The sequence below is a fragment of the Gordionus sp. m RMFG-2023 genome, chromosome 1, assembly GCF_954871325.1.
Source record: "Gordionus sp. m RMFG-2023 chromosome 1, tfGorSpeb1-WG-v2, whole genome shotgun sequence".
NCBI lineage: Eukaryota > Metazoa > Nematomorpha > Gordioida > Chordodea > Parachordodidae > Gordionus > Gordionus sp. m RMFG-2023.
In genome coordinates, this window is record NC_088775.1 from 8,754,897 (window position 1) to 8,771,692 (window position 16,796).

At 27.7% G+C, this 16,796-nt stretch overlaps 1 protein-coding gene across 1 annotated transcript; it reads right to left on the minus strand.

The window, feature by feature from the left end:
• Positions 1 to 630: 630 nt before the first annotated feature.
• Positions 631 to 16,070, minus strand: LOC135931794 (uncharacterized). Its single transcript, XM_065469085.1, has 12 exons — positions 15,978 to 16,070; positions 15,342 to 15,473; positions 14,797 to 15,006; positions 13,663 to 13,770; positions 12,750 to 12,928; positions 11,108 to 11,247; positions 7,798 to 7,839; positions 6,367 to 6,503; positions 5,955 to 6,042; positions 4,663 to 4,813; positions 2,753 to 2,954; positions 631 to 1,571 (listed from the first exon to the last, which is right to left on the minus strand). Exons 3-12 carry the CDS (start codon positions 14,942 to 14,944, stop codon positions 1,054 to 1,056), a joined length of 1,713 nt encoding a protein of 570 aa, XP_065325157.1. The 5' UTR covers positions 14,945 to 15,006; positions 15,342 to 15,473; positions 15,978 to 16,070; the 3' UTR covers positions 631 to 1,053.
• Between the last annotated feature and the right edge of the window lie 726 nt (positions 16,071 to 16,796).

Below are 16,796 nucleotides of genomic sequence, written 5' to 3' on the forward strand. Positions count from 1 at the left end.
CCTACGGCCATAAATTTTATTGGAGATCTTTAAATACACCTATTGTGGATCTTTAGCTATGTTATATATTTTTTTTAAAAATTTGGCTTTTCACTTTTTTTTCCTAAAAATTTTGTATTATAAAAAATTATACTTATTTTTTTTTTCAAATTATTGTTTTGGGTAAATTTTTTATTAGCTTAAGTTGATATTTACGATAACAAGCAAATTATCGATGGAGTGGAAAATTCCTCACTCAAAAAGGTAAAGTTATTTATTTAATCTTAAGATCTATTTCATTTTAAAATTTTCTTAAAAAGGAATAATTTTTCTATTTTTTATTTATGGAATATATTATTAATATATATATATATATAACAATTTGTATTAAATTTTACATTACATTAGAGTATATATTATTATATTTACAAAATAAGTAAATTTTCTGAAGTTTTTTTTTCATAAATATATTAAAAATAAATAAAATTTTACAAAAAAAACAAAATAGTATGTAAAATTAATAACTAATGTTCAAAGTTCGTGAAATTATGGATTCTATCACATCATCTAAAATTAACTAAAATATTTATTCATTCATTCTCAGTGAAGATTATAACTATAAGGATTGTCTGATATGTTATATAAATAGGTAAGGACGTGTATTTAAATTGATTATTTTGTCGTAGTGTATAAATTTAGAATTTGGGTCATTGGTAAATATTTTATAATTGATGGCCTTTTAGCTTAGTTGTTATTATTTTTTTGAATTAATTGAACTCAGCGAGACCCAATTCTATATTTTATGTGGGAAAAAAAAAATTCTCGATAGATACAAATGAGGAAGTTATATCTAAAAGTATACCATTTTCTAAGATATAAAATTCGAAATTTGATGATTAAATAATTGTAAATTGATAGAACTGAATCTTTACTACAAAAAAAAGAAGATTTTTAAGATAGAAATAAATAAGAATTATTAAGTATTTTTTGTAAAATTCATTTTGGAAGTATATGTTATACACTTTGCGAGGTCTTCGATATTATATAAATATTTTTTTTTCTTATTATAAGAGGTTAATTAATTCTTAATGGGGCTTTCCCGTTGAACATATCAAATTGATTGTTTCTAGATTCCAATCTTCCCCGATAATCTTGAGATTTTAAAGAATCTTTGTTACTTTGAAAATCATCATAGGATGACCCACTCTTGCACTTATGCCACATAATAGCGTTAAAGATATAGCCCGTGAACAAAATGACCAAAACGAGAAGGAGTGATATTCCGGCCGTGATCAATAGGTAACGCGGGTACAAGCAAATTATCCCACCAACTTTCAGCTTTTCCTCTTCGCTTTCGTTGTAAGGTTTGACGAATCCCGGGCGAGGGGAATAAGAAGACATGGAATCGAAATTTTTGAATATGGAATGGCTGACGGGATTCGAACCGTTGTTAGGGTTGGAGAATACCTTTTTGGACCCCGCAATCCCTTTAAGTTTCGACGACCGAGTGGAAGAAAGTGTTATGGGAACATTGTCAAGTGGACGGTATATGAATGGGTTATGTGATGATTTGGCTGATATAGTGGTATATTCTTGTAATGGTAATAAATAGAAATAGTAATAGATCAAAACTATATAAAAAAAAAATTTTTTTTCACTCTACCTCCACAACTGATTGACTAAAGCAATAATATATTAAGATGCAATTTCGCATGTAACTTAGGGGGGAGGGGAGGGGGTTAGGGTTTAAATGAGAGAAATATGGTTCATATAATTTTTTTTAAGAAAAAGAAGAAATCCTATATATGAACATTCCTAATTTGGTACCAAAATCTATTTCAAAGATCAGGTAACTTAGGAGATGTAGGATAGTGTTAAGTAGGCCTATTCAAAGAAAACGAATTCGAATAGAATAATAAATTATTCGTATTCGATTCGTTTAAGCAAATCGAAATTAATATTCCTATTCATACAATTAATAAAATTTGCTATTTGATTGGTATATTTACGAATAGTAAATTATTCGATACGTTTAAAAGAATGGAATACGAAAAATTCATTATTTGATTCATATTCGTTTTTGAATAGGTCTAATGTCATTGGACAGATGATTTAGGGCTAGTTCATATTATCAAAAAAAATGGGTGAGATTCCCTACATATGAACATTCCTATGTTTGGATTTAACCAAAAGAAATAAATTACTGTAGAAGTTTGTAGTAGTAAACTAAAAAAAACTATCATGACAAATAAAATATGATATTTTTATTGTATCCCATTGTCTAGCTTTTGTTTAAATTATTTTTTTTTAATGCTAACTTTGGTCTTCATAATTTATTACACTTAAAAATGGCATCTAAACCTTAGCCATCTCACTTGTTAATTTTTAATCTAAAATATATAACCTAAGAAAAACGCATAAAACTCAAATTGAGAACAACTTAATTTCGTCACTCTATTATAAATATATAGGAGTTCTTTTATAATAAACTCAAATAAATTAGCTATGAAATTTTATCGCCGAATTTGTGAATTAATAATTTTTTTATCCCAAATCGGTTAATTATTTTAATTGGTCAACGAACATTTGATAAACATCAATTCCTAAAATTGGCGAGAAAATTGGCATTGAGCTAGGACAGCTGCTTAACTTCAATTTAATCTATTTTATACGAGAGTCTAAAATAAATTAGAAATGATTATTTTATGTTAAACCAAATAAAAAAAAATTTGTTATAAAAGCTCTTAATATCATTTTTTGGTTATATTTATACTTTTAATGTCTTTGGTCAATAAGGTCGATTGCTTATCAATATAATTTTCGGCCTTTTGGGATCCCTTATTTTTTATAGACAAAACGCTGTAGAGCACTTTCGCGTCTATAGGTTCCTCTATTTTTCCTTTTATCTGGTTTATATCTCGGCGTTTGCGTTTGCGATCACTATCGTTTGTAGAAGTTTCTGGTTCACATTTGTTCTAAAATATTTTGTTAGAATATACAAAAAAACACTCATTAAATTGTTGAGGAAAATAATTCATTTATTATAATAATTGAGTTTACAGGCCAGGAGCAAATTGGGTGAAAATAATAAAATTTGTGAAAAATATGATTACAGATGCGAATTAATTGTGATATTTAGGCTTAGGCTTAACATTAAAAATTGTAGGCGAAATCGGTGATATAGTCTTAATGTTGTGACAAGGTCTAAGCTTATCTAGCCCTCCAAATTTTTTTTTGATCGGATCCCTGCAGGATGCACTATACCCAGCGATGCAATTTTATTTATTTTTTAATAAATAGGGCAGTAGACGTTACTTAAAAAGTAACGTAAGAATAGTAATTTCTGTATATTTAAGTTATTTTAAAATGTAACATCAGTATATTATACTTTTCGTGCATGCGGAAACCAAAAAAAAATATAAGTATCTCAACAATTCTATTTTCATTCCAGTAATCACATCTACTACTCTATTTCGCCTATAACATTTAAGTTTTCAAAAAGTCTTGGCGGTAAAATTAGACTTCTCATCAAAGAAGCGAAAATAAATTTTCTATTATGGTTTTTACAAATAATATTGTTTAAATGTTGTATGAAGCTAACCGAAATTAAAGAAAGATATACAAAAATTGTATGAATGAAGATGAACCATTTTAAAATATTGTTTATAATTTTAAATAATATATTTCATATTATTTTTTCAGCAGAACAACTGTTCTCGATCTGATAGCGTTCTATAATTTTCTCCAAGTAAAGTTGCCGGAATGTTCTTGGAACGTTCTGCTTCTTGTCCCAGATTATAATAATCCTCACATTATTTTATTTTTCAAATGAAAACTGGACTTAATTTTTTTGCATATTTTTACATTAGTTGCAAAAGCAATTTTCTTCTAATGAAAAATAAATATGAGTATATGTCAGTAAATTTATCTGTTCAGTGTTGAAACTCTATTTTAAAAGATTCAGAGTTGGTAATTTTTAAATTTGAAATGTCTAATTTTACCATAAATGTAATCAAAAGCAGGTATATAGTTATTAGTTATTAAACTCTAGAAATTTTCAGAAAGTCTTGCTGTAAACTTTTCGATTGGATCTTAATTTTATTTTATAAATCACTTAAATTAAAAAATATGCTTGCGTTTGTCTGAAATCTATAAGGTAGAAGGGAAGGTTACATACTAAACACGCTGAAAAATTTCGGATTTGTCTTGTATTTGAATCAATAAAAAGTATAGAATAGATTTGATAAACAGTTATTTTATTGGGTTACTAATGCATATTAGACCACGTCAATGGATACTGAATAGCTGTTATGATCAATTGAGGAGGAGAACTTTAAAAAAGAACATAAGAAATATTCATCTTATTTTCTGTTTTCAATCAATATTTTCATATTTTTTATTTATTTTAAATAATTTTTTAACCTTTTCGGCTGAATTAATAATCGCGTGATAAACACATAACATATAAAAAAAACGATAAGCGAAAATTCCATATACTATTTTGATTAAGAAAAAAGGATTAATTATCTTTAAAAATTAGTGGAGAGATTTAACTGAAAATATTTGGTTATTTGATCACTTCATCTTAATCAAGAAAAAAAATAATATTTTTTGACAAGGGGAAATATATATAAACGTAACATAATTTATATAAAATATGATTTTAAATAAAAGGTTTCTGACCAGTTGGCATTGTCCTATGCAAGGTTTGACGCGACATTCGAACCTTATGTTAGAGTCGAAAGGAAATTTGAAAGCTTTGAATAGCGCGAAAATGGAGTTACTTCGTTTTTGCCGGCGGAAATTTTGCACCAAATCTGGATCGAGGGAACAACTAAGTATAGAAATAAAATTTCATAAGTTAAAATTTTATTTTAAAGTTTAAAAAAAGAAAGAAATGTATATGTATATATATATTTATATGTGACCCACAACGTGAATGTGACTATATGTGTATGAAATTTATAGGATAGATATTATACACGTGATGGAATTCATTTTAGGCAGAAGCAACTTTTTGAAATTTAAAAAAATGGCCAACATAATTTGTTGTATGCGTTTTTTTGATTTCTTCTGAAAAATATATTACAGTCAGTATAGCGTTCTTAAAGGGGTCGATTTGAGCCGATTTCTAAAAACGGAACATATTGGCCAGAAAAAATAATGCTAAAGTCTAGAGATTTTTCTAATGATGTCCAGGCCCTTGTGTCATATATGAGCAAAATCTTTAGGCTTGTATAATACTTTTTTGGCTACTACATTAACTTAGCCGTTTAACAACACTCCAGTATATGTGAAAAATAGCCTATAAATTTTAGAAGGTTTGGCCATAAATCATGTGAGTTATCTTTAAATTTATTTGAATATTAAATTATGCGTATTAACTGAACGTATTCGGATATGAATACGCAGGTCGGATCGGTTCATTGTTCTCAAATAAAGGATCGGTCCTAAATAAAAAAACCTGTTCATCAATCGGTTCAGTCGTGATTTAAGACCGATAGAACCGTTAAACTTTCCAATTTTTATAGATTTTTACCACAATTTATTTTTGATCATATACAAACTTAGAAACTGCATGAATAAAAAAATGATAAATTTCTCTGGGAAGGAGGATGGGACCAGAAATTAGAGATACGGGCTATCCAATATTACAATATCCGTAGTTATAGCCTTGCCTGATAATTTATAAGAAAACAAAGGGTATATTTTCAAATAATACAGTAAATATAAAATATAATTATAAGAAGGAGGAATATTAAAATATATGATTGTGGCTATCATCGGTGACATAAGACTAACGCTTGATTTATAGTAAGAGCAATTTGCTCAAGTTGATTCAAAAGTAATCGCGGCATATTTTAAAAAAGGGAGCAAATAATAGGTAGGGGAGACTGGAATGAAGTAAACACCGGGGTTTATTTAATTCAGATTAAGAGGCGCCGATATTGAGAGCTTATTTATAAATAAATAACCCATTTTCATCTATTAGCTGAACTCTCTGCTTTTCGTCATTTATGTCGGTTGCCCAGCAATCGTAACCATTGATTCTGTATGATGGGTCTATAGATTTATTTAAAAATAAAAATTCCGGTTAATATAAATATTTGCATCAGCTGACAATTAACAGCTCGGAGACTTGATAATAATTTCAAATGACCAGCACTTTATTGAAAAGAGATTTAACTTGAATATCAATTTGAAAAAAATTATAAGCATTAGTCGCGAAAAACTGAATTTTTTATTTTAAAAAAGTAATGATTATTATTATTTAAACAAAGAATCCTTAAAGCGAACTCATCCGATCCGACCAATTATTAGATGATAGAATGGGGGGAAGGGGGGAGGAGAAGATAGTTTTTATTATTGTGTTAAAAAATAATATACCTGAACATTTAATGTATAGCATGAGTATTTCACCCACGTTAGCTTCGCTGATCAATTCTCTCCGCTTGTCTACTACGTTCATATAGCAATTTATTGGAGCGGGAGTATTTTTTAAATTTATCTCGAAATTTTCAAATCTTGACATTTTATAATATTATTTTTTTAAAATATAAATTTATTTTTAACAAAAAATAATATGTGTGTGTGGAGGGAGGGGAGGCGGTTATAATTTGTTTGTATTAAAATATTACAATACAAAAATCAGAAAGGAAGGCATATAAAATAGAATCTTTACTACATTATGACCAAATAAAAATAAGAGGACCTCATATTAGGCCCTATTCAAAAACGAACATAAATGGAATAGTGCATTATTCTTATTCGATTGGTTTAAACGAATAATTTACATTAATTTAAAAAAATTTTATTTTTATATTGTACCTATTATGTTATTTAGTTTAAAATTTTCCTCAATAAAATAGATTGTCAGCCCTAATAAGGAAACCCTGATTTGAGCCGATCCAAATATAAGATGAAAAATTTATCTGGTCCATTATTTTTGGACATTTGTATCTTTACCAATTGTTTTTTACTGCTAATGTATTTGCATACATATATATATATGCAATTTAAGAGTGTTGGAGTAATAAGCTTTATAAATGAGTCTAGATTAGTGTTGTTAAACGTCTCGATTTGAGCCGGTTTATAAAAAGGGATAAGTCAATATTACGGAAAAATATTTACTCAAACCTTAAAATTTTTTTCATAGATGACACAATGGTTTAAACATCTATTAACGAAATCTTAGGGCTTAGGCAATATTTTTCTGGCTATAATATTGAGTTAACCATTTTTAAAAATTGGCTCAAATCTAACCATTTAACAATATCAATCAAGATCATTTATTAAATCTTTAAAATCTTTTGGAATTATCATTTTAAATAGTGGTTTTGATATATTAATTTTAAGATAATATGTGTATAACAAATTCAAAAAAAGCACATATCATTTTAAAAAAGTTCAAAATGGTGTAAGTAAAACTAGGAAATAAACAATAAAAATGCGAATTATTTTAAAAAAAATAGAATTTCGTTAATTTTTATTTTTGATTATTCGTTATTTAAACAAATAAAAAAATATTTTCTATTTTTATCCGTTTCTATTCGATTCTAATTATTCAAAACGAATAGAATATTCGATTTGTTTATTCGATTCATTTTTGAATAGGCCTATCGGATATACGTTATCATCATGGCAATGCCGGTTCCTAATTAATGAGTTAATTTATTAAAAAAAATGAAAAAGAATGGATTGGAACGAAAAAGAATGAATAGGAATGAAAAAACATGGATAGGAATGAAAATAACATAAAGGAATTGTAAACAAACTAAAAAAAATGTAACACTTTAAAAATAATATATTTTTTTAAACTTCTTTTGATCGCTGCCCATTCGACTCAAGACCCTAATAGTTCTAAAAAAATAATTATTTTTTAAATACATATATATATTTTAAAGTGAATTATATATAATATATTCAAATTTTATGCCTGACCCTTATTTAAATATTTCCGTTTTTAAGCTGGGAACGGCCTTGGATCAAAAAAAATAAATCTTCAACTCCTAGAGTTATATTTCTTTAATTATTATAACAGATGGGCCAAGATTTTAAAAATTGAATCATTTTATCCCCCATCCAGATTATTAAATTATTTCTGGTCTTTAAAAATATTGACTATATTTTGTAAATTGTTTCGAGGATAAATTTAAAAACGAGAAATTATTTTTTTTTTAATTGATCTAATTTTAAAATTCGGTTCACCCCGGGTTTTATATAAAAGAAAATATTTATTAAGCAAGTCTAGGGTTCTTAACTTATTCTAGATTGAGATACCGGCCCGCTCCGAAAATAATCGTATTAGAGGCTGCTCATATATTTTTAATTCTCCCCTTGAAACAATTTACAAAATACGGCGAAAATTAATTTAAAATACATAAAATTTTAAATACTAGAGGTTTGGGTTAAAAAAAAGGAAGCATGGCTACGAAAATGTAGAATTTTTAAAATCTTGCCCGAGTTTAAAAAAATTGAGCTTCCGAAAGTTTATGAAATAAAGAGGAAAAAAAAGAAAGAAAAGAGAACTCATCTAATAATGCATAATCGCTTTAGCCGATTTTTAAAAAACGGCTAACTCAATATTTTATCTTATGCAATCCTAAATATTTCGCTCATAGATGTCACAAAGGGTTGGACATCTATTAGCGAAATCTTGAGGACTACTGGCTAAAATAATGAGTTAGCCATTTGTAAAAATAGGCTCAAATGGAGCGATTTTGCATCACTAAACCCATCTCTTCTAATTCCAATCTCTTCACAAAACTTCTATTATTCGTATTTGTCGTATTAGGACATGGAATCCAGGAATTTGGAATAGAATACATACTTTATAAATTTCAGACAATTTTTCGCCATAAACATTTGTCTATTTTTTTTAAAATTTATATGAAAAATCTATATATAAACGGACATTAATTAAAAGTATATTTCATCAGTTCTAATAAAAAATTATGCGAAATTCACGGTGTTGGGTACTCTATACATGTTGGAATCAATGATGTACATATACTACTTAGATTGATGATTTATTTATTGAAGGCATTTTAAAAAGTCCATACATTAGCCATTTTTTGGCTTATACGTCTAATAAATAACATTATGTGCTTTCATATAATGATAAATTAAAGACAATTAGTCGAAGTGCAAACCACAAAATGGCCCTACAGCTGACCAATGATGTAGCGGAGTTTTGCCTCTAGACTTTTCGTCTATAGCTTTTTAGCCTAAGGAGCGCCAATAACTGGAAATAAGTAACCATTTCGCTTATAGCTTTTTTACCTAAGAGCACCAAAGAGTTCCAATAAGCATCAATGAGTGCTAATAAGCGACAATCCAATGAGTCCTAATAAGCCCCAAAGAGATAGGCGCCAATGAATATTAAGTCCCAAATTGCAAGAGATCCTCTAAACTTTAAATTTGCTCAAAATATTAATAATCGTTTAAAATTATTTACTATCAACATTTATAGACCCTAATAAAATCCAAGTACCTTACAATCATCGGTTGATGAAGCTGATATAGATAGAATTGAAATTTCTTCTGATGGTATTTAGCTTTTTGTTTTATTTTTAATTTAAAGTTATGGTAACTTCTAGACATATAGAAATGTTGTACCTTGGATATTTTTATCATCATAATGGATTAGAGGATGGTATAGTGTATTACAGGTGTATATTTAACAATTTTTAATCTAAATATTTATTGTGATAGGTATACCCACAGAAATTGTATAGCTAATGGATATACTAATGGCATAATTTTTGATGTTCTGATAAATCATAATCACATAGATGACGAGGAGAAATAATTTTATCTAAAAACCATTCAGAAACTAAAATAAATGCCTTCAAAAAGAAGCCCCTTGAGTAACGGTTATTTATAACCAGGTGATGGCATGGGTTGAAGAAACCGTTGATATTCAAAGATATCTATCAGCTATACCCCTACTAAAATCAATCTCTAAAACTAGGATTTCCGATCGTCCAATAAGTCCAAATACGACTGATGATATTGACTTAAACCAATTTTCTAATACTTTTGGTGGAGATTTATTTTTATCATGAAAAGATATTCTAATATTTGGCACCTTACAATTTTTAAAAATAATGTATTAATCTGATATCATTTATTCAGATGGTACATTTTTCATAGCACACTTCTATTTAAGCAGGTATACATAGACATTCCATATTAGGGCAATATAATATGTGTGTTATATTGCACCCTTTTAAATAGAGTAACTTATATATTGTTTATCATGGAAATGCAAAAATGTCAGGAATTTGTATTGGTTTTTAATCCAAAAAGAGCTATGATTGATTTTGAGCTAGCTACCAAGCATGTCCTGGAAGATGTATTCTCGAACATAAAAGTTCAAGGTACAATTTAAATTTTTTGAATTTTATAAATTTTGACATATAGGATGCTTGTTTCATTTAAATCAATTGGAGGTTTGTAATGAATAATCAGCTTGTGACAATTTTTTATTTAAATAATGAGGTAAAACTCATTGACGCTTATTAGTACTCTTTGGTACTTATTAATATTTATCGGTGCTTATTAGAACTTATTGGGACCTTATTAGTATTCATTGATGTATTAGCACTCATTGTGACATATTCATATTTATTAGCTCTTATTAGTACTCATTGGTGCTTATTAATGCTATTTGGGATTATAAAATATTCATTGGCGCTTATTAGTACTTTGGCTCTTATTAGCACCTATTGGTGCTTATTGGTTGGCGGTTAGTGTGGCTCTTAGGCAAAAAAGCTATATGTGAAATGGTTACTTACTGGCGCTCCTTAGGCGAAAAAGCTATAGGCGAATCAGGCAAAACGCACCCACCCTGACCACTATGTATGAAAACTTATAATTAGTGAATCGCCAATTTAGTCGGATATACACATCATTGGTTGGAATATATTTCTAATCAAAATCAGATTTTCCAGATTTAAAAATTGCTCTCGGTGAATGATTATAAATTGAGAGATTGGAATCTCAATGAATTTTACATATTTCCATTACGACATATTATATTAAATTAATATCTATTTATAGATATTTTTTATAATTTAGGAATTATATAATTTTTTGTAAAAAAGAAAATAATATCTATTTTTACGATATATTAACGTCACTGACGGCTTTTATTTCGGTTATAGGATAGCTGCACATAATAGTGAAAGATTGCGAATTCTTGGTGATTAGAGGAGGCGTTGTCGTTAGGATGATGCCCAAGGTATATTTGATCATACCTCCATTCTAGGGGGAGGGGAATAAAATAAAATAATTTAAAACAAAATATTATTAAATTTAAGTAATAAATAGGCTAGTGGTGATCCCCGTCAAACTAATGCAAAACAAAAACCAAATTTTTGCAAAACACAAATCTAATTTCATTAAAATGTTATGAAACCCATTTTTAAAATATCAAATGGTGGAATCATAAGGGTGCCTTCAATCTACTATATATCATGCTCAGAGGCAAATAACCACCTAGTTAGCTTCAGGGATAAACTGGGTTTTCCTGGATTTAAACCCTTACCTAATCCAGTAGTCGATATAGGCCATGTAGGACTAGGTCACAAACTGCACTCCAAAATGGTATTTTTTCGTGTATAAACAATTAAAAACGACGTGTTACGACATTTTTTTAAAAATACATAAATTAAACCCGTTTGGGGAAAGTCACTACTCTAATAAAGTTATCTTTAGCAAAAAAAATTAAGTATAAAAATAGAGTATTAACGTAATCCTAAATATAGAAATACAAATTTTTATGGTATATACAAAAATCCTATATTGTAACCAATTACATATAATAATACTTAGACTAATTCATTCATAATAATGCATTTTAAAGCGTCGTTGAATGTAAATCAGCTGGAGACTACGTGGCGCACTACATTTTGGTAACCTATACAGGATTCAGATTATTTGAATTTGGTCTGCTAATTACATATTTTCTTAATAGCCTTGTGAGAAGGGATATTATTTTACTTAGCTTGCCTTAAAATTTTTTGTATATGCTATATCAAGATGACGTCATAATGGCATCCTCGGCTGTTTTTCATTGATAAATGCATCGTCCTAACCAACGACATTATGACACTTATCTGAACTGACGATCCATTCATTAAAAAGCATTTTGAAACTTCGTTGAATATAAATCAACTGGTAACAACGCCATTTAGTTTCCCCGAAAAATTTCTTATTATAAAACTCTGAATTAAAAAAAAAATATCATAAAATTTGATTGTAAAATTGTTTATATAGGGAAACCAAAATGGCTAACCATCAGCTGATTTATATAGTACACATTTAAGTCTTGGTTTTATTATTATGTCATATAATTGTAACATATTTATCCATATCTAAATATTTTATAGAAAATACCAGTTAAATAATGGTGATATTAAAATAATTATTGTTTACAAATATTTCCATATGAGTCGATTCCAAAAAGATTTGCCCGAATCTTTAATTGAAAAAGGGCCAACCTTTACGTTTAATCCAAAATAAAAATCGGCTGGTCAGTCGCATTAAAGGATCTCTCAACATTAATTCTTAATCTATTCCCCAAAGCATTCCTACGGTAGGAAGGGGGTGGGATGGGAGACCTTATCACGTTGTAGCAGTATAAATAGGTTTCCTTAATCAAAACTATTAACTTCTTTTGGAATATAATAAATGAATGTAGGTAAGTCATAAATTTTAAGAATCAGCTGTTCCAAGCTGTGTTTTTTTATATTATAATTACTCACTATGTTTAACTCGGCGCCACATTCGTCGTATCCAAATTGCAAAGTCTTTAAGGATGCTCGCGGAGAATTGCTGAATATTTCCCTTTGGCACTCCAATAGTTTAGGCTTACCATATATGATGGCTTTGTAAAATGGAGGAATTTTTAGTAACAATTCCGCCTTATCCCAATAACACAATACTTTTGAAGAAAAAAAATATAACATATGTAAAAAAATTTATAAATAAACGATCATTTTAATATTAATTAGATGGTGATAGGAAACATTTATATGACTTAAAAAGATTATGGCTCAACTCAAGAAAATTGCCGTTACAACGACTGATTAATTTGAATTTCTATTCGTCTATTTATAATCACATTGTCAGATTTGACAGGTTAAGTAATAAAAATTGATTTCAAACATAACTTACCCTAACCCATATCTCTCAAACATTTTTTCAGGCTTAACCCATATATACTTTAGACTAGTGTTGTTAAACGGCTCGACTTGAGGCGATTTTTAAAAACGGCTAACTCTATGTTTTATTCAGAAAAATATTATGCAAGCCTAAAGATTTTGCTCATAGATGATATAAAGGTTTAGACATCTATTAGCGAAATGTCGAGGCTTAAGCAATATTTATCCAGCTAAAATATTGAGTCAGCCATTTATAAAAATCAGCTTAAATCGAGCCAGTTAACAACACTACTTTAGACACTTGTTTAGTTTTAAATATATTTTATCCAATTATAGTTGAACATTCCTTGGATATGAACTATTATCACTCAAGATTTAAAGCTAAATATTAACCCAGCATTCCCAGTTAGCGCTAAACTTCCAGCGAATTTACGCTTACTATGAATGCAGGGCAAGTCTGATACATTTAGAATAAAATATTTTGACCTATAAATATATAAAATTTCAAAATAACCTTTATAATCTTGTTCCAGCGGAGAATTATCTTCATCTCTTGTTTTATTGTTATCGGTAAAATTTGCAACGGATGCCCTTTGCTTTTCAATTTTCTTAGATTTGGTAACTTATTTATTTATTTTTAATGGATATTAATTAGTAAGAAAAGTGTATCCTACAATTATTAATAATATTTAATTTAAAAATCAAGTGTAAAATAAATTTTCGAAAAACATTTATTTTTATGAGGCTGATTATTTATATTACCATATAAAATTGTTTGAAATTATACGGTAGTTATTTTACAAATACTGAAATATATTTCTGTCAAAATCCGATCTTTATAAATATTTTTTTTTAAAAAAAAGTGGTTAGATGAATGGTTTATAGTTTGTGGACAGAGAAAAAAAAAATATAACTTTTTACGAGGCTTTTTAAAGTTTGAAGATATATTTTTGTCGAATGTTTTATAAAATACCTATCCTATAAAACTTAATTTCAGATGATTGGATCTTAAAATTTTGAGATATTTTTTAATTTACATTATACCAAAATTTGACGGAGGCGACTGAAGACTGAAATAATATAACTTGAAAAGAGAGAATTTTGGAAAGAAAATATCAAAGTTTCATATTATTTATTACTGTATTACATTTTTTTTAATATAAATTATATCATTTATTTTTTAATTTCAAAAGGTCTTAATTTTTGCCGGATTTGTATTTCTAGCATGTAAAAAAGAATATACTTTAGGGTGCATTACTGGGATACGATCAGGCACGATTTAACAGCTGATTGATATTTAAAATCTGTTTATATTATCAATAGTTCTTAGATTATTATCATGAATTGAGTTGAAAGATAAATTTAATATTAATTAAAAAAAAATTGATCTCATAAACAGATTTTTAAAATTGATCAACTGTTAAATCGTGTTAGATAGGATCCCACTGTGAATGCAGCTTTACCTTGTGTTCAGCAACCGTAAATTTTTTGTGTACTTTTTTTTAAAAATTTATATATGTTAGGGTCAAGTATATATATAATTATAAATTAATAGTAATTAAAAAGTTATCGAATAAATCTTTCTATTTTAACAAAATCGCGTATTTCAAAATTAAAAAACGGGCCTTATAAAATTTATTAATAAAACCTTCATTAGATTGTCGATCTGTGAATGAATCTATACTAGCGCTAGATGGGAAATATGTCGAAGCCGAAACCATAGGTTTTATCGTGGTGTCTCGTTTTAAACTACTAATAGACGAGGTTATTACTGAATCACTTTTTACATGGGGCATCGCGATCAATGCTGATTTTTTAGGCACTACTGACAACGTTTTTTTCTTTTCCAAAGATGCAGCTTTTCCAACAATTAAAAATCAAATTATTTGTTTAATTTGTTATATACGTTCGATATATATAGAGGTAGTAGAACCTTTTTGCAAAATATTTCATTAGTTTCGGGAAATCTATTTAAATATTGACTATTATATGAAGGGAACGTCAGAAGAGTGACTACAGCCTACAATCAAGTTGGTAGAATAATATACTAAGATAGTTTTGGTGTAAGAAGATTTTAAGAAGGTTGGTGAATATTATTAATACTAAAGAAATTAAGATTAAAATGAGTAAAATTAATATAGATGGTGAAGAGATTAAGAAATTTTAGAAGTGATTCTATGCAAAAAATATTACCATCATTACTGGAAATATATGGTACAGTCGTTGTAAAATTATTACTGGAAGCTATTACAGAATTTATACCAACTTGTTGTTTTAATTCTGTGATGTCGGGCAATGTAACGACACCTTCCGTAGAATCGGTCGCTAAAATATATATTAAAATTTAATAGTAAATATGATATTTACAAAAAGGATATGATTTGTACATAAATAGTTAAGAATGTATATTTTTGTTCCTTGTGGTAGTGATGCAAAATCGATCCATTCGAGCCAATTTTTAAAAAACGGCTACCTCAGTATTTCAACCAGAAAATTATTACGCAAGCCTAAATATTTCGTTCATTGATGGCACAAAGGTTTGCAAATCTATTAGAGAAATCTCAATGCTTAGGTAATATTTTTCTGGCTAAAATATTGAGTTTGCCATTTTTAAAAATCGGCTCAAATGGAGTCACTTTGCATCACTACCTTGTGGAACTATATTTAATATTTTTTACAATTCATTAACTCTTATATCACTTTTGATAAAAAAAAAAGAAGATTAAAGTTGATATTCGAATCGAATTCTATAAATTACGCATAAGGCTTTTATCTAAGTTCGAATAAATTTTAATAATTGACACTTTTATATAATATTAGATATATTACCTGTTGATGTAGAAGAATAATCTGAATCATCGTTAGTTGACAAAAGTAAGTCTTCATATATTTCAGATGTATTGTAGTTATCGAAATCTTTTGGATAATAATAAATAATGTGAAATATTAATGAATATCATATAAAAGATACTCATAATTATATGTAGCCAAAGTTATTTTTTTAAAAAAAAATAATAGCCTTAAGGTAAAATATTTTTGGAACTATGATTGAAAGATTGATATAATACTTAAAATTATTCAACCAATCGAATCAAATGTTTTAATATTCGTTTTTAAACGAATACTAACATTTGAATATTTCAAGTAGTTAATTATTTGTATTCAAAAAACGAATCGAACGAATGAGAAGGCCAAGGATATTTTAGGGGAAAAAAAATGAGGAAAAAAGTTAAATTATTTCGTATTTTACTTGTGGAGGATGATAGGTAGGACGAATAATAGGAAGAAGAAAATGAGAAATCGGTTGTGAAGGACATCAACGGTAGTAAGGTCGTAGTTTGAGTTGATTCATTTGCTGCTAAATAACAATTTATTTTTATTTTATTTTGAAATGTTCCCTTTTTGGATCATAAAATTTTGCCTTTATAGAGTTAAGAAGAACTAAGAAATATTTTATTATAATTTAAAAATTTATGGTGAAAGAAGATAGGAAAATAACATTTTTTTCAAAAGAATTAATACTTATTTTAAGCAATTTAAAAAAATAATAATAATAAGTTTTCAAAATGAATCCTCTATTACTTTTGTGAACTTCTATGTTTTGGGGGGCTTTGGTAATGTTGTTGGTAGCTACAGAGAACAATTTCT